At 45.2% G+C, this 20,732-nt stretch overlaps 1 protein-coding gene and 1 pseudogene across 4 annotated transcripts in view; both read right to left on the bottom strand.

The window, feature by feature from the left end:
• FNIP2 (folliculin interacting protein 2) overlaps positions 1–20,732 on the bottom strand; it is a gene marked incomplete at both ends in the record, with an annotated part of 162,942 nt that overhangs the window by 83,277 nt on the left and 58,933 nt on the right. For 2 of the 3 annotated variants that reach the window (XM_080697732.1, XM_080697734.1), the window contains 2 exons: positions 1,061–1,225; positions 4,097–4,223. In XM_080697732.1, the coding sequence (XP_080553858.1) occupies positions 1,061–1,225; positions 4,097–4,223 (292 nt within the window). The remainder of the gene's footprint in view (positions 1–1,060; positions 1,226–4,096; positions 4,224–20,732) is intronic. The other variant, XM_080697733.1, reaches the window with a different exon arrangement.
• LOC308264449 (YTH domain-containing family protein 2-like) lies at positions 18,105–19,693 on the bottom strand (annotated as a pseudogene). Its single transcript has one exon. The product of its transcript is annotated as a YTH domain-containing family protein 2-like (transcript).

The following is a 20,732-nucleotide window of genomic DNA, read 5'->3' as shown; positions in this document are numbered from 1 at the left end:
CTTGTCTCAGCTTCCCGGGCACTGTGATTACAAGGATTTTCTACCACATCTGGCTTTTATTCCATATTTTTTAAATCACAACCTGCTTTGAGATCCACTGTATAACAAGGGCAAATGCTTTAAAACAAAAAGGCCTGTAGACTTGTAGCTGCTGGTAGTTATCCTGGCTTTGCTTCTCCAGCAACATAATAGACAAGAATCTACAATCTACATGGGTTTAAAAAAAAGTTTGAGCCAGGCATGGTGGCATACACCTGTAATCCCAGTACTTGAGAAGCTGAGGCAGGAGGATGGCAGGTTTGAAAACAGTCTCAGCAAACAGTGAGACTCTCACCAACCTAGCGAGACCCCGTTTCAAAATAAAAATAAGGCTGGGAGATACAGCTTAGAGGCAGAATGCCTAGAATGCCCTGGGGTCCAATCCCCAGTACCACTAAAAAAATAAAAAAAGAAAGTTTGACCACCCATAAATCACTTAATACCCTTCAGGTATTATTTGCAGAACATTTTCCATTATAACTCAGTTAACATTTCTCATTATTACAATCCTTTCCCTATCCTCTGCTTTCATTCATATATACATGGTGTAAAAATGCCATCTGCCCTCAAACTGTCATACTCAAGTTAAGTCTTGCCATTTCTTTCTTCTCCCATGCAAAGCTTTCTTCCTTCTACTGGCATGTCCTATTTTTCTTAGGATGCCCACACACATTCACAGAATCTTTAGGAGTTCTTGTGACAAAGTGTATTATTCTGGAAAATACAAATTTATTATTCTGGATCTGACAGCAAAGGAAACAAAACAATTTGCCTCACTTGCACTATTTCTTCCTCATTCAGTATGCATTATGCTCTGTCACCTCTGCTTGATTCCAGTTGTTATGGAGAGATCAAAGCCAAAGTGTGAGCACAGCACTGATATAAAACATTTAGGATCACTCTGTTAAATGGATACTTGTTCTTATTCCTGGCATAGAGCCCTTAAGCGGGCAGTATTCCCTGAGAAATTATAGTAAAGTACTTCAGCCCCCTGGGGCGTTCCTAGGGAAAGATGTTTTACCTGATACTTTGGAAGCTGCTCCTTAGCATGTTGTAAAGATCCTCCAGAAGAACTATGGGAAGAGCTGCTGCTGCTGCTGCTGCTGCTGCTGCTGCTGCTGCTGCTGCTGCTGCTGCTCCCCTGGCAGCACTTGGCTGACACTCTAACAGGGACATCCTCTGTTTTCTAGGTTAAGAGAGGCAGGCAAAGCAAAGGATGACTAAGTGTACCAGGCTTCATCAACATGCTTTTCATTGGGGATTCCTCTGTCAAACCACTCTGGAGACTACGTTATGTTAAAAACCAGAAGCTGTTTTCATATTTTCTATACAATAATGACAAAAACATAGTTCCTTTGAGCCTATAATCTTTGAGAAGGGGGAATGTAGAAGGGTACTAGACAAAAAAAATCATGGATTATATAGTAAGATTTTATTCTCCTTAAAAAGTTAACTATTAGTATTTACATTTCAAATTCATACTCTGAAATTATCAGCAAGAACTGATCTGTTTGGGTAATTAAAAGAATGCTAGTATAAGTAGAGTCATGATCTATGAAAATGATAAGAAAAATGGTAATTCAAATTTAATTTTTTAACAAGAAAATGGATCTAAGAAAACAAAGCTATTAATTTAGACAGACCTAGCTTATGTGTTTCATGACATACCACCTCCTCTAGCACTTTTCTGAAGGCAACAGGAAAGAAAATCACAAGGTGAAGCTGTGAAAGATGAAGCCAAAACCCTGAAATAGAAGCTACCTGAATTACGCACCATGTCATGGAGATATGGTCCTTAGAGATTAGAGGTTATCATAGAGAATTATCTACTACTAGGCCACTGCTAATTTTTATGGTAGTGACATAAAGGCATAAACACAGACCTTTACTCATTTTCAACTCCATCCTACACCAGAATATATCATTTAATACAGAAGCCTCTATGAGAAAGTTTCTATTCTGAGTCTTGTTTTTTTATTTTCCCTTGTGCAGTTTTTGCTTGAAAAACCCTGAGTGCAGCTTCAGCTTGTCTAATCCTCAGTGTGACAGTCACACTAGTGGGCTCATGCAAATGCCTGCAGTCTCATGCCTGATACAAACTCATGACGTTTTGTGCTTGCCAGTGGGGTGAGAGGATACACTGAAAACGGAGAAAGAATACAAGGAAAACACAAATGTGCTGTCCACGTGATGATGACATTGGGAGTTATACCGGGTTAATCCTGAGCATCCAGCACTCCCTCAACACCCTCTTCAGATCTAGCTGTTACTTAATACCACTTAAGCCTGAAAGCCCCTCTAAGGGCCTAGAATGAGAGCAAGTCTCACCTGCTTCACAGACTACTGAGCCCTTGGCGGGAGTACAGCGTACTAAGTCAACACACCTGGAGCTAGAAGCAGGTCGTGAGTAGAGCATTAGCTAGATTCTTGTGTAGTTTGGGACAAGCTACAACGTTTTTGAACCTAAGTTGCTGTTTGATTAAACAAGTGCTTCTAAGAAAGCCTATGTTTCAGATTCCAGAGTTATCACTGTTCTGGTATACTGACAATCCCATTACCTGTTGAAAACCAGTGAAGGTTCCCCCCACCCACCCCATTACTGTAACCCTAATGATGGAATAGGAGTGGTCAACCAAAACAGCTGTGCAAGGCATTCAGTGAAAAGGAGCAGCTATCTCCTGTCCATCAAATAGTCAAATGTGACTCACCTCTTCTGATACCACTCTACCATTAAAGCCTACTGTGAATCACCTGACAGACTTCTAGCTTGCTCCTCCACCTCCCTAACAAGCCCAACAACTTCTGTAATGATTAGCCACCTGGCAGAATTTCTACTTGCAGTGCTATGGAACCCACCCAGTTGAACTGCCTTCAAACACTTCCTTCCTGTGAAAATGATCATTATCAAAAGCAGGACCATGATATGAACTGCTCATTTACTTTGCTACACAACAATTACTGAAACTGTAATCCCAGTACTTGGGAGGCTGAGACAGGAGGATCACAAGTTCAAAGGCAACCTCAGCAACTTAGCAAGACTGTCAGCAACTTAGTGAGACCCTGTTTCCAAATAAAAAATAAAATAGGGCTGGGAGTAAATCTCAAAGGTAGAATGCTCCTGGGTTCAATCCCAAGCACCAAATATATATATATATATATATATATATATATATATATACACATACATACATATATACATAACCAGGACTGATGTCTTTGGATGAAAGACTCAGGAAGAATGCGACACCTTATTTAGCCTTTCCTGTTCAGGCTCAAAGAGATCAAGAATGCTTGGTCTTCACTCTCCCACCCCTAGCCTTCTTGCCCACCTTGCCCTACCCTGCCCTGTACTGCCCAACCACCACCCTTCACACACACAGAAAAAAGGAAATGAATAAAACTTGCCTTGGTCAGATAGGGTTGAGAAATGCTCCCTTTAGAAGACAACAATGTGCCCCTTGTACTGAGGAAATCTATTTAATTTTGTTTAGCCCATATTATTAGAAATGCCTTTTAATAGCTTAGAAACAATAGACAGAATGATACATTAACTTCTCTCTTCAGGCAAACTACTATTATTTTCAGCATTTTAGAGTTCTGCTTTCTTACTACATTTGATGCACTCTTGGCATCAAAATCCTACTGGATTGCAACTCCTCAGCAGATCTGCCTCTAGTAAAATTCACGGTACACTGTTAGCTCCTGTCATTACTTGCTAACAGTTTCACCTACACTTGTCAATGGTTATTCCTGTACTTTCTGGGGAGAAGGGTTCGCTTATGTTTTTTTTCGGAACCATGAGTGGCATGAACAGTATAGCTCAAAGAGATGACTGTGGATTAATAAATGCATGATCGATGAGGTGGTTAAGAGATGGGAGTGGTGCACATGCCTGTAGTCCCAGCACTCAGGAGACTGAGAGATCACATGACCCCAGGAGTTTGAGGCCAGTCTAGGCAACAATAGTGAAACCCTAACTAAAAACTAATAAAACAAAAACAAAGACATGATTAAAAGCACAAATAAAAAAAAGTGAAAGCAAGACAGCATTTCATACCTGAGCTTCCATTTCTTCAATTTTTTGAACAGCTTTAGAATCAAACAATACTTGTCTGCCTCTCCTCTCACAGTCCTGGTAAACTATCAGGCGAATCTCACTCAGGTCAAACTCTGAACATGACCAACTGTGGATTAAAAAGGAAGAGAAAGGTTAGGCTATCTACACCTGGGATGAGGATGGACGGTTTCCAGCCAACATGCCTGTGTGTGCATCAGAAGGCTGGTAGTGTAGAGACCCAGCGATCCCTTCACACCTGAGCCAGTGGCCCTCTATGTGGAGGCCAAGTGCCTTATTAATACTGTGGTTTTCATGAGAGATGTTAGGAAGACTGTTTTAAATATCAATTCACTGGAGAGGAAGCGTCTCATTCCAAAGCCAGTTTGGTCGCAGATGGCAAGCAGAAGTTGCAAGGACATGCAGAGAAAACTAAATTTGGAAGCCTGGGTTCTGGGGATAGCACAGCAGAATTAAAGGAGTGCTTTGGTTCGTGTGTCACTAGCAGGGGACCATTTGGAACAAATCAGTAGACCCTTCTCTCACAACAACCCACACTCAGGTCAAAGCAAGAGAAGTTACATATCCTAAAAAGTATTATTTCCCCCCTCTTATGCCTGGCTCTGATACAAAAGTTTCAAAAACCAAGTGCATCTTTGCTTTTGTTTTGTTTTGTTTGTGTGTGTGGTACTGGGAGTGGAACCCAGGGGCTTTCTACCTCCGGGATATACGTCCAGACCTATTTTAAATATTTTATTTGGCAACAGGGTCTCACTAAGTTGCTGAGAGCCTCACTAAGTAGCTGAGGCTGGCTTCGAACCCTTGTGATCCTCCTGTCTCAGCCTCCCAAGTGCAGGGATTACAATGAGCCACCATGCCCGGCTTCCAAGTGCATCTTTGTATAGCATCTGAACTACCAAGAATTATAGTCAGCAATAAAGGAAGCATAGCTTGTTGATAAGTACACCAAAAGCCAGTGCAATAAAAACTGCTCTGAAGAAAATACAGGTTTATTCTTGAGTAATACATGATATCAAAGTGAAAGGGCTTTAGGAAAAGTAATCATTTAAAATTGTACTCTGCTGGGTGCAGTGGTTCATGCTTGTAATCCCAGCATCTGCAGAGGCTGAGGTAGGAGGATCTCAAGTTCAAGACCAGCCTGACAACTTAGCAAAACCCTGTATCAAAATAAAAAAAAAGGAACCAGGTATGGTGGCACACACTTCTGATCCCAGTACTTGGGAGGCTGAGACAGGAGGATCTGGGTTCACAGCCAGCCTCAGCTTCTTAGTGAGGCCCTCTGCAACTTAATGAGATCCTGTTTTAAAATAAAAGAATAAAAAATAGGACTGGGGGTATAGCTCAGAGGCAGAATGCCCCTGGGTTCCATCCCCACAAAAATGAATGAATGAATGAATGAATGAATAAATAAATAAAAAATAAGGCTGGGGATGTAGCTCCATACTACTACTAAATAATACTGCTAGCCATAAATAAGGAAATAAAATACATGTAATGCTTTGGGTACATTCACTTATTAAATCCATTCAGCACATGTGAGCACCTGTTACATTCTAGGTCCTGTGGTAGATCCCAGAGTCAGTAATTAACCAAGCAGGTTTAGTTCCTGCCCTCAAGGAGTTCAATGTTTAGAGAGAAATACTTGGCTAATAGTCACGTATAAATGTTTAACTACAAATGGTCAAAACTGCAAGAATTGGGCCTGGTGTCACACATCCATAATCCCAATACTTGGGGAGCTGAGACAGGAGGATCGCAGGTTTGAGGCCAGCCTTGGCAACTTAGACCTCAGCAACTCAGAAAGAGCCAGTGTCAAGATAAAAGATAAGCCGGGCGTGGTGGCACACACTTGTAATCTCTGGCTGAGACCAGAGGATCGTGGTTCGTGGACAGCCTCAGCTACTTAGTGAGGCCCTCTACAACTCAGTGAGACCCAGTTTCAAAATAAAAAAATACGGCAGGGGCTGTAGCTCGGAGGTAAAATGCCCCTGGGTTCCATCCCCAGACCCATAAAAAATAAAATAAAATAGAAGATAAAATTGAGCTGGGAGAACTCAGAGGTAGAATGTCCCTGGGCTCAATACCCAGTACCAGAAAAAGAAAAAAAGTGCAAGAAGGCAAAGAAAATTTCTCAAATAAGAAAAATTCTCAGATTTCTAGATATTCTTATTCTTGAGTAATAAATGACATCAAAGTGAAAGAGCTACAGGAAAAGTAATCATTGGAAATTGTACTCTGCTGGGTGTAGTGGTACACGCCTGTAATCCCAGGTTCTACAGAGCCTGAGGTAGGAGGATCTCAAGTTCAAGGACAGAGAGGCTGGGAAGTCCCCTGAGGACTTAATGTGACAATATAAGAGAGAAAGTAAATAAAGAATGCACTGAGCATGGTGATACACACCTGTAATCCTAGTACTTAGGAGCCTGAGACAGGAGGATTGCAGGTTGGTGGCCAGCCTCAGCAATTTAATGAGGGCTTCTACAATATAGTGAGACCTTGTTTCAAAATAAAATAATAAACTGGGGTGGTGACACACACTTGTAATCCCCATACTTGGGAGGCTGAGACAGGGGAACCGCAGATTCAAAGCCAACCTCAGCTACTTAGTGAGGCCCTCCATAACTTAATGAGCCACTGTTTCCAAATGAGAAATAAAATCAGGCTGAGGGTATCTGTTAAGTTGGGTCCTGCACTCATGTGACTTTGTGTCACATGACCTCTGCAGGGCAAGGGAGGGGCTGAAACCCCCGCGAGAATTGGGCATTCCCGCGAGTAAACCCTCATCTCGCGGGATGCATGCCTTTAAAAGGAGAGCCCGCGTCCTCAAGCTTCGGACAGGCGCGCGGGCCCCACAGTGCCTCGCCCTGATCCCTGGGAGAGCCGTGCCATTAAAACTTTACATGCCATGTGTACCGGACCTCTCTCGTGTTTTTCACACTCCGCCGTACTCACTTATTTTTATTTTACTCGCATTTAATTTTTTATTTTACTTATCATTTGGTGCCGAACCGGGAGAACTCTTGGGTTCCTCCCCATTTTTTCTTTTTTTTTTTCTTTTTTTTTTCCTTTTTTTCTCTTTTTCTTTTTACTCTTTTTGAGCCCCGGACTCTCCGACCCGCCAGCAGCTCGACTGTGAGGTCCCACACCAGCGCTCCGCTTGCAGGCGTTGCTCCCGCCACTGCCGCTGCTGCCCCGTGCCTGCCCGGACCGTAAGCCTTCTTCCCCAGCCCCGCGCTCTCCGGGAGAGCCGGCGGCCTTCTTCCCGCCCCGGGCTCTGCTGAGAGTCTGCAGCCATCTTTCCGGCCCCGAGCTCTGCTGAGAGCTCGCGGCCATCTTTCCAGCTCCGAGCTCTGCTGAGAGCTCGCGGCCATCTTTTCGGCCCCGCACTCTGCTGAGAGTCTGCGGCCATCATTCCAGCCCTGCGCTCTGCTGAGAGCCAGTGGCCATCTTTTCCTGCCCACGTGCTCTCTTCTGGAGCGCCGATGGCAATCTTCCACTGCCACTGCGGCCACAGCCACCACTGCCGGGGCGTGCAGGCTCCGCCGGCCGCCAGGCTGCCAGTTCCACCCGCCCGGAGCCAGGCTCCTTGGGTGATGCTGGCACCTGCTCTGCTCCTGCCTGCCGCTTGGACCTCCTAAAACCGCCGTTCCCGCCTGCCCACGCTGCCCGCCGCTGGAATGGGACCGCGCCGCCCGCAGACTGCGCCACACCGCGCGCCTATGTCTTCTCCGTGCCTGGCGTTGCTTAGACCCGCCTGCTGGGGCTGCCTGCCTCCTCCATCTAGGTGGCCGCCACTCTGCTAAACAGCCCCCAGCCCGCCAAGTCCAGCCCGCGCTCCAGCTGGTTCCTCCACTCGGACTTGCGCCCTGGCGCCCTTCACCCTGTGCCTGCCCACCCCTGCTGCCCTGCTGCCTGGGCCTGGCCATTCCGGTAAGCAGCCACATGGAATTACTGGGGGGGGGGTCGCCAGCTTTGGCCCGCCATCTTGGACACGTGGAATCACTGGGGGTCCGCCATCTTGGCCCCACCATCTTTAACCCTTCCCACCTCATGGCCTCACTGGAGGCCTCGCCATCCTTAACCCCTCCCACCTCATGGCCTCACTGGAGGCCTCGCCATCCTTAACCCCTCCCACCTCATGGCCTCACTGGAGGCCTCGCCATCCTTAACCCCTCCCACCTCATGGCCTCACTGGAGGCCTCGCCATCCTTAACCCCTCCCACCTCATGGCCTCACTGGAGGCCTCACCATCCTTAACCCCTCCCACCTCATAGCCTCACTGGAGGCCTCGCCATCTTTAACCCCTCCCACCTCATGGCCTCACTGGAGGCCTCACAATCTTTAATCCCTCCCACTTTCCACTCCTAACCAATCCTAGGAGTCGGCGGCCATCTTTCCGGCCCGAGCCAGGCAACTTGGCACTTGCTCTGCCTGCCAACCGCCTGCGCGGGCCAGGACCTCTGCCTGCCGCTTGTACCTCCTAAAGCACCATTCCAGCTTGGTTCTCTGGTCACCACCGGGACCTCTGGCCGGTTTGCCCCACCCGCCCCGAGCCAGGCTCACTGGCGGTGCTCCTCGGGGCCCAGCCTCAGCGTCTGGCGCGTGCCTGGAAGCCATTTTGTCTCCACGCCGCGGGCCCGGCAAGCCACGCCGCCTGCGTGCCCCCACTGATCCCGCCAGCCGCCAGTGCCGTCCACACCAGCCACCGGCATCCGCGCGCCCTGGCTCCACCGCACCGCCAGCAGCTTCTCAGCGCTTCTGTCACAGCCAGCGCTGGCCGACATCACTATACTCCGGTAAACTGCCTCCTTCCCTTGGTTAGCGGGTTCCGGACTTGGGTCTTCTGGTCCACTGGGACCCCAAAATCCAAGCGCTTGGTGACCCATTGTCCCATGGTCCACTGGGACCACGCTGCGGATGACCAGGTCATCCTCCGGTTTTGAGAAGGAATGAAGACGTTCTTCCCTATCTCTTAACCTCCGTTTCCGAATGATTGAGCAGGGAAATCGGGGACGCCCATTTCCTGTTCTTCGTTTCCGCCCGTGAACCAATTATGGGGAGTCGAACCTTTATACTAGCAGATGCCCTGAGAGCCTGTCTGCCTTGATACGAGTTGGGAAATGGGTTGTGGTGGCCCAGGAATAGTTAGGAACTTTTATAAGCAGTCTGGTATCCCTCCAAATGCTCTCCCCTATCAGCTGCCATTTATTTTCCCGCCAGCTGCCATTTTGTGATGGCGCATAGTCGCTGCCTGGTGATGTCACAGTCATCATCTTGGCCCGCGCCAGACTGCAATTTTGCTGGGCGGCCCGTGTGGGCGCGCCCTAGGTGCTGTGGGAAACGCCGGGCCGGGGCTGGGGCGACACCCTCTGCCCGTGGGGAGTCTGCGTTGCCATTCTTGCTGGACACCCGTCTCGGGACGTGCTCTTTGTGAGTATAGGTCCATCGCAGCTGACAGAACCTTAACATGGCATCTAAGTTTTAATTCCAGAGAGAAACAGGCGGAAATGGAGCATACACTCCGACTTTGCCAAAAAGCAGATCCCTGGTAGCTGCCCTTCAGCTGGCGGTGGCGGCTCAGCCCTCTGGAGCGCCACCTAGGTGTGGAGGACTGCAACAACAACTACTTCCAGGAGCCTGCCTGAAGTGGGGCGAAGACACACCCACCAATCAGACTGTGCCCGGCGTGTGGCCAGGAGGGCCACTGGAACAGTGCCCTAGGAAAAGGTTGAGCCCCAGGTGCCTCAACACAGGGGGAGCACCTTTCCAGACCAGGCCCTGCCGCTGGCCCTACTCAGCCTGGCTGAAGACTGATGGCTCCTGGATCCCTCAACCTCCATCCTCTTTGCCAGCTCAGGGTAGCTCTCCAGGTACTGAGTAAGCCAGTCTCCTTTTTGGTCGCCTGCTCAATCTCATGATTTGTTTTTTTCTTTAATAGCCCTTGCCTGTTCAAGCCTCCTCAAGCGCACATCACTAAGCTGTCCAGGGTAACCTCCAATTCGCACTGCAGCTATGCACCCACCTGCACCCCCTTCTGGGGGACTGGACTCCCTACTCCTCCCGGCCTGGGGCCCCTGACGACGCCCCTTGACAGCAGGAAGAAGCTAGAGGGTCCAACGTCATCCATTATCCCTACCATCAAAAGGCCGGAATGTTAAGTTGGGTCCTGCACTCATGTGACTTTGTGTCACATGACCTCTGCAGGGCAAGGGAGGGGCTGAAACCCCCGCGAGAATTGGGCATTCCCGCGAGTAAACCCTCATCTCGCAGGATGCATGCCTTTAAAATGAGAGCCCGCGTCCTCAAGCTTCGGACAGGCGCGCGGGCCCCACAGTGCCTCGCCCTGATCCCCGGGAGAGCCGTGCCATTAAAACTTTACATGCCATGTGTACCGGACCTCTCTCGTGTTTTTCACACTCCGCCATACTCACTTATTTTTATTTTACTCGCATTTAATTTTTTATTTTACTTATCAGTATCGCTTGAAGGTAGAATGCCTCTGGGTTCGATCCCCAGTACCAAAATAAGAAAAGAATAAACTGAGTGTGGTGGCACAGGACTGTAATCCTAGTACTATTTGGGAGGCTGACAGAGGAGGATCACAGGTTCAAAGCCAGCCTCAGCAACTTAGTGAGGTTCTCAACAACCTAGTGAGACCCTGTTTCCAAATAAGAAATAAAATTGGTCTGGGGGGTGGAGCTGGAAGGTAAAATGTCTCTGGGTTCAATCCCCAGGATGGAAGAAAGGAGGAGGGAGGGAGAGAAGAAGGGAAAGAGGGAAGAAAGAAGAAAGGAACAGGGCTAGGGGTGCAGCTCAGAGGTAGAATGCCTCTGAACTCAATCTCTAGTCCCCCCCAACAGGAAAAAAAGAATGCCCTGGAAGATGAAAGCACATGGAAGTTTAAGACTGCTGCTCAAAAGAAAAGAAAAGAAGAAAAGAAAAGAAAAGAAAAGAAAAGAAAAGAAAAGAAGATAGAAAGAAGACCAGAGAAAGATGACAGTGTTGTAAGGTGGCTGGATGGCAGGCAGAGGCAGGATCCCACTCTCAGGGCATGCAGAAGCCAAGGCAAACAGACGGTCACTATGATCCTGCCCACACCACTTCAAAGTTCTGCCTGGGGGCTGGGGATGTAGCTCACTTGCCTAACATGTAGCATGCCCTGAGTTCAATTCCCAGTGCTGCAAAAGAAAGTAGAAAGAAAGAAAAGAAAGAAACAAAAAAGAAAGGGGGGGGGGAGGGAAAGAGAGAAAGAGAGAGAAGGAAAAAGAAAAAAAAAACTGGAAGCAGAAAGGTCTAATAAAATGTCTGATGACAGTTCAGGCCCTTTTTAATGAAGGCTAGAGAAACATCAAGAGTTGGGGGGAAGGGCCAAACTTGGTGGTATGTTCAGGAGGCAGAACTGAGAAGATGGGGCCAGTGCTAGAAGAGGACATGGAGAAAGACTTGGAAGAGATGGATAGATGGACAGACAAGAGTAACAAGAGCAAACTGCGAAACTGATAGACTGTGTAACTGAAATGAAGCCAGGTACATCTGGATTCAGGTCCAATGCTCTGACCTTTGGTTTCTGCATCAGTACAATGAGTACAGTGATGCTGACCTCACAAAACTGCCATACCGATCAAAGAAAATGTGTAAAACACTGCACATGTGTGTAAAACACAGTTAAGGCCTCCAAAATGGTAATCATTTCCTTGGGGAATTGTGAATGCTGTAGTTTTTAAAGAATATCAATGCGATGTCTGATACTCAGTCACAAATTATTCATTTTTTGATCCTTTTCTTTGTCCAACAATGGTAGTTAATAATGAACCTGCTTTTTTAGGATAACAGATTTGTTTCCTTAAATTTATTTATTTATGTTTGTTTATTTATTTGGGGGTCTCGGGTAGAACCCAGGGGCATTCGACCACTAAGCCCTCTGCAACTTAGTGAGACCCTGTTTCAGAATAAAGAATAAAAAATAGTGCAGGTTCGCACTAAGTTGCAGAGGGCCTAGGTAGCTGAGGCTGTGTGCAAACCGCAAGCCTCTGGTCTCAGCCTTCCAAATGCTGGGATTACAAGCGTGTGCCACCACGTCCGGCTCTGTTTCCTTAAATTTAGTAAAATCAAGTCTAAAGTCCCGGTTGTACCTTCATCAACCTGTGTTCCAAATTATGCCCAGCATCCTTTTCTTCTAATTTTGAAAATGCATGGCAAATTTATTTTGAAAACCATTCCCCCTATTCTCAGACCAGTGGTATCCCATGTTCCAGGTCTGGCCAATGAGACACTGCCACACAAGCCAAGCTGGACTGTGGAAGCTGGCCCCAGTGCTTTGTTGCTTGGCTTGTAAATGCAATCCTGGAGTAGCTGGGGCTGTTCTGTCATCATGAGGTAAGCTTCTGTCTGAAAATGAAGTGACCTGGAGGAGAGCAGAGGTGAGCGATGGAATGAGATAGGCTCCAGTTGGCACTCCCAAGCAGCTGTTCCTGAGTAAGTGCTATTCCTGGAGTTCATTTTCTGTCATAATCAAAGAAGTCTGATCATTCTGACCCAAACCACTAAATTTTAAATTACAAAAGGTGGTACCTGTAATCCTAGTACTTAAGAGGCTGAAACAGGAGGAATAATAAGTTCGAGGACAGCCTGAGCAAGTAGTGAGACTCTCATCAACCTGGTGAGAGCCTGTTTTAAAATAAAAATTTTAAATATAGGTCTGGGTGTAGCATATAGTGAATGTCTCCGGATTCAATCCTCAGGACCACCAAAAACCAAACCAAAACAAAACAAAAAACACTCTCTGAAATTATGTATTAAAACAGTACATGCAGCAGGGTGTGGTGGCACACGCTTGTAATCCCAGCATTTGGGAGGCTGATTCAGGAGGATCAAAGTTCGTGGGCAGCCTCAGCTACTTAGTGAGGCCCTTTGCAACTCAGTGAGACCCTGTTTCAAAAATAAAGAATAAAAAAATAGGGCTGGGGGTGTATCTTGGAGGTAGAAAAAAAAGTACATGTAGGGTGAAAAGGGGACTGGTGGGAAGGGCAAAAAGAGTTGTGTGCATATATTTTTCTAATATTCTGTACCCCATTATGATGTAAAGTTACAATGCACCCAATGAAAACACAGAAACAAAAACACACTACACTAGGGGAAAGAGGAAGAAAAGGAAAAGGGAATGACTGGAAGGAAACAGACCAAGTAAGTCTCTCATGCACACATGAATGCATCACTATGACTCTATTATGTATAATTATAATGCATCAATTAAAAAGCAAAAAAAAATGTAGATACAGCTCAGTAGGAGGATACTAGCCTACCACTAACATGGCACTCCACCCCTGAGCCACACACACCCTCAGCCCTGCAGCACTAGCCTAGCATGCACAAGGCCTAGGTTCCACTCAGCACTGCCCAATACACACATATGAGAGAGAAAACATACAGTATACATAGGTTGAAATTAGAAGAATTTGCTTTCCATTTTCTTGTTCAACCTATTTGGCTCCAACAACTACATCTGGCCAAAACAGTATTCTAATTTACAAAGCAATTTGTCCAATTCTTATAAGAAATAACACTGACTCAAAAGTCAATTAAATGTAGATAGCCTATCTAGAAGAGCTCACATCTAATAATGATTATAATGCCTTGTTAAATGTTTCCTGTTCTTTTTTTTTTGTCTTTTTAAAAAATTTTTTTTATTGGTGCATTGCAGTCATACATCTTAATGGAGTACAAGATGGCAGAGGCAAGCATGCACACATCACTCATTTAGCCCTTCTCCAGTTCCCACCCCAATCTCTCTCCCCTCCCTCCTCCTCATGTTTGGCTTACAGATGGACTTTGATATATTTATGAATGTATGTCATGTACATTAGAGAATTTCCCTCTTTCCCTCTCCCATCTCCCTCAGTTTGATTGCCTTATTTGCTCATCTATGGTTTCTCCTTCTTTGTCTAGAGTCCCTCCTATGATCCTTTCTCTCCCTATCTTCTGCATATTAGGGAGAGCATCTGATTTCTTACTTTTTGTGACTGACTAATCTCACTTAGTAGAATGTTCTCCCGTTTTATCCATTTCCCCACAAATGACATACTTTTTTCATCTTTATGACTGAGTAAAATTCCATTGTATACATATCCTGTAGTTTGGTAATCCATTCATCTGTTGATGAACATCACAATACCTGGCTTCAAACTATACTATAAAGTCACAATACTAAAAACAGCATGATACTGGCACAAAAAAACAGACACATAGACCAATGGAGCAAAATAGAAGACTCAGAAACAAATCAGCACACTTATAACCAATTAATTTTTGACAAAGAGGTCAAAAACATACACTGGAAAAAAGACAGCTTCTTCAACAAATGGTATGGATAAAACTGTTTAACCATATACAGAAAAATGAAAATAAACCCCACTTTATCACCCTGCACAAGAGTCAATTCAAGACAGATCAAAGACTTGGAAATTAGACCAGAGACCTTGAAGCTCCTTGAAGAGGGCATAGGTCCAAGACTGTAACAAATAGGCACAGGTAAAACTTTCTCAACAAGACCCCAAAGGCATAAGAAACTAAAAAAAATGGATGAATACGTGGGATTACATTAAACTGAAGAGCTTCTGTACAGCTAAGAGAACTATCAAGAACCTCAACCAAGAGCCAACAGAACGGGAGGATTTTTGCCACCTACTCCTCTGATAGAGAATATATAGAACATACAGAGAGCTCAAGAAACTCACAGCTACAAAAACAAATAACCCAATCAAAAAATGGGCAAGTGAATAAATAGACACTTCACAAAAGAAATTCAAATGGCCAATAAATGTATGGAACATGCTCAACATCATTAGCAATCAGAGAGATACAAATCAAAACTACTCTGAGATTTCACTTAACTTCAACTAGAATGGCAATCATTCAAAACAAACAACAATAAATGCTGGTGAGGATGTGGAGAAGTGGGAACTCTCCCACTGTTGGTGGGATTTCAAATTAGTACAACCAATTTGGAAAACAGTATGGAGGATCCTCAGAAGAATGAGAATGAACCCACCATATGATCCAGCAATACCACTTCTGGTTATCTATCCAAAAGAATGAAAACCAAATCACGAAATTAATGCATGCATCTCTATGTTGAAAGCTGCACAATTCTTAATGAGCTGGGCATGGCAGCAGTCTTATAATCCCAGTACTTGAGTATCTGGAAGGTTGAGACAGGAGGATTTTGCAGGTTTGCACAATTCCTTCCTCCTTCTTTCTTTCTTTCTTTCTTTCTTTCTTTCTTTCTTTCTTTCGTACTGGGGATTGAATCCAGGGGCATTCTACCTCCCAGCTACACCCCGGCTCTATTTTTTTTTTTTTTTTTTTTTTGCAGGTCTAGGAATGGAACCCAGGGGTATTCAACCTCTGAGCTACACCCCCCTGCTCTATTTTTTATTCTTTATTTTTAAACAGGGTCTCACTACGTTATGGAGTGCCTCACTAAGTAGCTGAGGCTGTCCGTGAACCGCGATCCTCTGGTCTCAGCCTCCCAAATGCTGGGATTACAAGTGTGCGCCACCACGCCCGCTTTCCAGCTCTAATTTTTATTCTTTATTTTGAAACAGGGTCTCACTGAGTTGCAAAGGGCTTCACTAAGTAGTTGAGGCTGTTCACGAACTGTGATCCTCCTTTCTCAGTAGTACTTGGGAGGTTGAGACAGAAGGATTGCAGGTTCCTGGCCAGCCTCAGCAATTTATTGACATCCTCTGCAACTTAGTGAGATCCTGTTTCAAAAAATAAAGAAAAATTAAAATTAGGGCTGGGTGTGTAAATCAGAGGTAGAATGACCCTGATTCCATTCTCAGTATCACAAATAAATAAATAAATAAATGGAAAATAAAGGTACAGGAAAAGTATATATGCAGATTGTCCAATGTTTTGACCCAGATGGCTTAAAAAGTGTCTTATCAAATATAGTGGGCGTGGTGGCACACAACTGTAATCCCAGCATTTGGGAGGCTGAGACCAGAGGATCGCAGTTCACCGACAGCCTCAGCTACTTAGTGAGGCCCTTTGCAACTCAGTGAGATTGGTTTCAAAATAAAGAATAAAAAATAGGGCTAGGGGTGCAGCTCCGAGGTAGAATGCCCCTGGGTTCCATCCCTAGTACGGCAAAAAAAAAAAAAAAAAAAAAAAAAAAAAAAAAAAAAATATATATATATATATATATATATATATATATATATATGGAAGATTCTCTTCTGTATAAATACTGTTATGGTTTAACAATCATAATTTTGACATTTACCATCTCTAGAGAAAAATCACAGTCAAGTAGTTTGGTAAAGGAAATTGAGGCAAGACAAAGGCCACTAAATACATTCTTCAGAAGGAGGCCCAGAATCAAGGCTCCTCTTTGGCTCCCACTAGTTTCACAGCCTTGGGATAGTCTCCCAGGCAGTGTTTATACAGCCCAATTTAAAAAGATTAAAAGAGAGAGCAATCCCAGCTCCTTCCCTACCACTTCCCTACCACCTCTGATATGCAGGCCCAAGTTAGAGACAAGAGACAGACGCCAAATATATTCTCATTCACATTCATAGCTTTTTTTTTTTTTTTTCCTGTACTGGGGATGGAACCCAGGGGCATTCTACTGAGCTACCCCTCCAGCCCTATTTTTTATTCTTCATTTTGAAACAGGGTCTCACTGAGTTGCAGAGGGCCTCACTAAGTAGCTCAGGCTGGCCTCAAACCTGTGATCTTCCTGTCTCAGCCTCCCAAATACTGGGATGACAAGCCCAGCTCACTCCCATTCACTTCTCTGGTCAGCCAGCACTTACTAAGGAGCTTCTGTGAGCACCGAGCAAGGCTCCCCACACCTCAATGGGACAAAAAATAAGCCTGGGCTTCTTCCTTAAGATACTGACCATTTCAAAACTGCATTGAATCAGAACTACCTCATTTCTCTGCTTTCGTTGAGAACAGGGAAGAAGACCATATCTGTCATCAGGGGACAATGTATTTGACTACTTCATGACTTTTAGGCACAAGAAAATAGGGTGGCCTCTCTCTTCTTACTGTAGAATTTTGAACAAATGACTTAGATAAGTACATTTTGTTTAAAAGTTCCATGATTCTAAGTCTGAATTACTTCTTCCCTAAACAATGACAAACTGCTGGGCATGGCGGTGCATGTCTGTAATCCCAGTGCTTGGGCAGCTGAGACAGGAGAATTACAGGTTCAAGGACAGCCTCAGCAATGTGGTGAGAGCCTCAGTAACCTTGCAAACCCTGTTTCAAAATAAAAAGGGCTGGGGTGTAGCTTTAAAGTAGACCATACTTGGGTCAATCTCTAGTACCAGAAAACAAACGAACAATAAAGACACGACAGCTATAACCCGAAAAGAAAGACAAGGTGAAGGAAAGGGGAAAATGATGCTTCAGATGGAAATCACCGCACACCTGGCAGCACAATGTATGCATTATTTCCCACCCAGTAACAATCTATTTATGTTAAATATGTAAGTAAGATGGCAGTGATAGACAAGAACTACATGCATTTTTGCTAGGTTAGTACTTTTAGGAAAACAGCTAACAGGGAAAGTAACCTAGTTGGTGACACCATGCATCATGTTCCATCTGTCAGTGATTTTTTTTAATTCAGATAGTTCCTAGTTTATAGACATTAGAAAAGAAAGATTAGTGCTCATTTAAGAATTAAAGGAACTGTTTTGAAAATAATGGGCCAAATGCAGACATGTGTCGATTTTAGGGAAGAAACTACCTAGAGGGAATTTTTGTTTAGTTTTTTTTCTTTTTTCTTTTTTTTCTCCCATTTTCCAGTTAAGTCCTATATCTTTTGTGAAGTTCCAATACTTAAACTGCAGGTCTGCAATTGTCTCTGAAGTCAATGAAATTAAGAAAAAAGTCCTAATTCTCTTGAAGGTCATTTTTTCCTCTTAGGATATGCCGATGCAACCTGCAACGGTTGCTGCGGTCTGGGCAGAGCTACTTACTTCCTACGACCTTGGCGTTCCTTTTTAACACTTTCTTCTTCCTCTTGGCGTTTCTCATAGTGTGAGAAATCATCAAAAATGGAAGTGGTGCACTTGTAGCTGGCTACGATTTTCAACACCTGCTTAGCCTTTTCCAGAGGCACTTCCTGAGTGTCCCTGGAGTTGGTCACTGGTTTATTCTCGCTGTTCTCTAGGCGAAGGTGTCGCAGTTGACTACTGGGAACGTCCTTCACAAAAATCCATCTGACATCAAAACGACCCTTCCACTTGTCCTGGGACCACACGCCTGCACATGTGTTGTAGTCCACAGCAGATTTCATTTCTGCAACGCCACAGAAGTGTCCACTGCCGTTGACACTGAAAAGTAAGTAAACGGGGCCTTTCCCGTTCATGGAACGTTAAGCAGCATCCAGTCTCTTATTACCATGTTCTGTGCTGCACCAGATATTATACTTAATGGAAGGGTGAATATCATCCTCAGAGTAGCTCTTAATGATGAAAACCCGGCCATGTTTCAGATTCCAGTCAAAATCCTTGGGGTTATAGTTATTAATGGACCATAGCGTCTCCAACATGGGTGAGGTTCTGAGGGAATAGATCCAGAACCAGCCTGGGAGTGCCCTACTCCATTACCATCCACCCCATTATGACCAGACCCACTGCTACGGTTCTGAGGTGCTAGCCAGAACCTGAGTTGGCTGAGCTGCCTGTTGCTGGACTGCGAGTTGGGCAGGCTGTGGTGGAGGTGGAGGCAATGGCTGTGTCTGTTGCCCTACTGATGCCTGAGCCACTGGAGGGCTGTTAGCCTGCTGACCTACAGGCTGGGGAGACCCTTGGGTTGGCTGACCTATATTCTGAACCAAAGCCTGTGAGGGGGCTTTTGCCACAGAACCCTTGTTATCCCAAGTTCCAATATCCATGTTATGCTTTATTGGGGGTGGTGGAAGACTTGACCCTGCAATGCCATTCTTGGTCTTCAGCTTGGGTTGCTGTTTAGCAGGCTTGCTAGCGATATCAGCCCAAGATGCTGGTTTTGCAGGAGCAATGGTAGCTGGAGGCAAACTATTGGAAGTCATGATGTTACTAGTAATGGACCCACTACCAAGAGCAGAGCCACAACTTTTGGAACACTGCTTGCAACTTCTGTACTACCCAGCTTCAATGCTGCCATCCCTTGGTGTATAGTATTCATGCCAGGAGCCTTATTGAGGGTCTCACTGGCAAAAGCTGACTGTCCATCAATCATGGCTCCACCTAAGGAGCTAGGTACACAAGCATAATTGCTACTATATCCAGAGCTCTGAGTAGACTGTCCCTGGGAACTGTTATTTCCCCATGCTGAGAAGTCAATGCCACTGGGAAAGAAATTAAAACCATGCTGACCAAGAAATGGAGTGCTACCTAGGGCTCCTGGTTGTCCAAACACTGCATCTGGTAGGAAGTGGGGCTCTTCGTTGCTCAGCTGTCCATAAGAAGTTAGATAGGGCATGACTGTGTCACCCCCAGTAGACCAAGCAGCTTCACCCAAAGAATAGGAGAAGCCAATGGAGGGGCTGTAGTAACTGGGTAAGTAGGAGTCTGACATGGCAGTATAAGCATTATTGGGTCTTGCCTGTGAACTCAAGTAAGGTTCAAAATCATCATCCTTTAATCCATCCTTTTGATATATGGATTCATTTTGCACTGTTTCCTTGACCTTTTGGTCTCTGCTCCAAGAGGCTTCTGGCAGACACAGCTCTCGGATCCACACCGGTGACAGCGGCGGGTGAGCCCCGGCAGCGGGAACGGGCAGCGCGGAGGCAGCTTTTGTCCCTGACAAACAGCAGCCTCGGTGGCCGCTTATTTTTATTTTGAAACAGGGTCTCACTAGGTTGATGAGAGTCTTACTTCTTGCTCATGCTGTCCTTGAACCTGTGATCCTACTGTCTCAGCCTCCCTCCGTGCCCAACTACTATGTACTTTTTTTTTTGGCAGTAATGGAGGATGGAGCATTCTACCACCATGCTACATTCCCAGCCCTGTTTTTTATTCTTTACTTTGAAACAGGGTCTCATTGAGTTGCAAAGGGCATCACTAAGTAGCTAAGGCTGTCCGCAAACCGCAATCCTCCTGTCTCTGCCTCCCAAATGCTGGGATTATAAATGTGCATCACCACGCCCAGCCTCTGTGTACTCTTTATATTGCAGCTTTTCTCTGTGCTCTGTATGAAGTGCCTAACACAGAGCCAGGTATACAGTAAGCATACTCTTAAGTACACCATGCTTTTGTGATTTTTGAATATTAACCCATGTAACTGTGCTATCTCTTGAAGAATTTTAAATAAAGAATATGGGCACTACAAAAGAAATGGTCCCTTCTTATTTAAAATCCACCAAAGAATCTATTATTGCCAGGAATGATAGTACACACCTGCAATCCCAGCTACTCTACTAGGGAAGCTAAGGCATGAAAATCTCAAGTTCAAGGGCGGTCTTGGCAATGTAGCAAAACCCCATCTCAAAATAAAAAAACAAAAAAGGCTGGAGATGTAGCTCAGTGGTAAAACTCTTGCCTAGCATGTGTAAGGCCCTGGGTTAAATACCCGGTATTAGGGGTGGGGGAATCTCATATAGCTTTATGACATA

The sequence above is a fragment of the Muscardinus avellanarius genome (assembly GCF_963383645.1).
Source record: "Muscardinus avellanarius genome assembly, chromosome: 6".
In the NCBI taxonomy this organism is placed as follows: domain Eukaryota; kingdom Metazoa; phylum Chordata; class Mammalia; order Rodentia; family Gliridae; genus Muscardinus; species Muscardinus avellanarius.
This window is presented reverse-complemented; position numbering and strand designations above follow the sequence as displayed.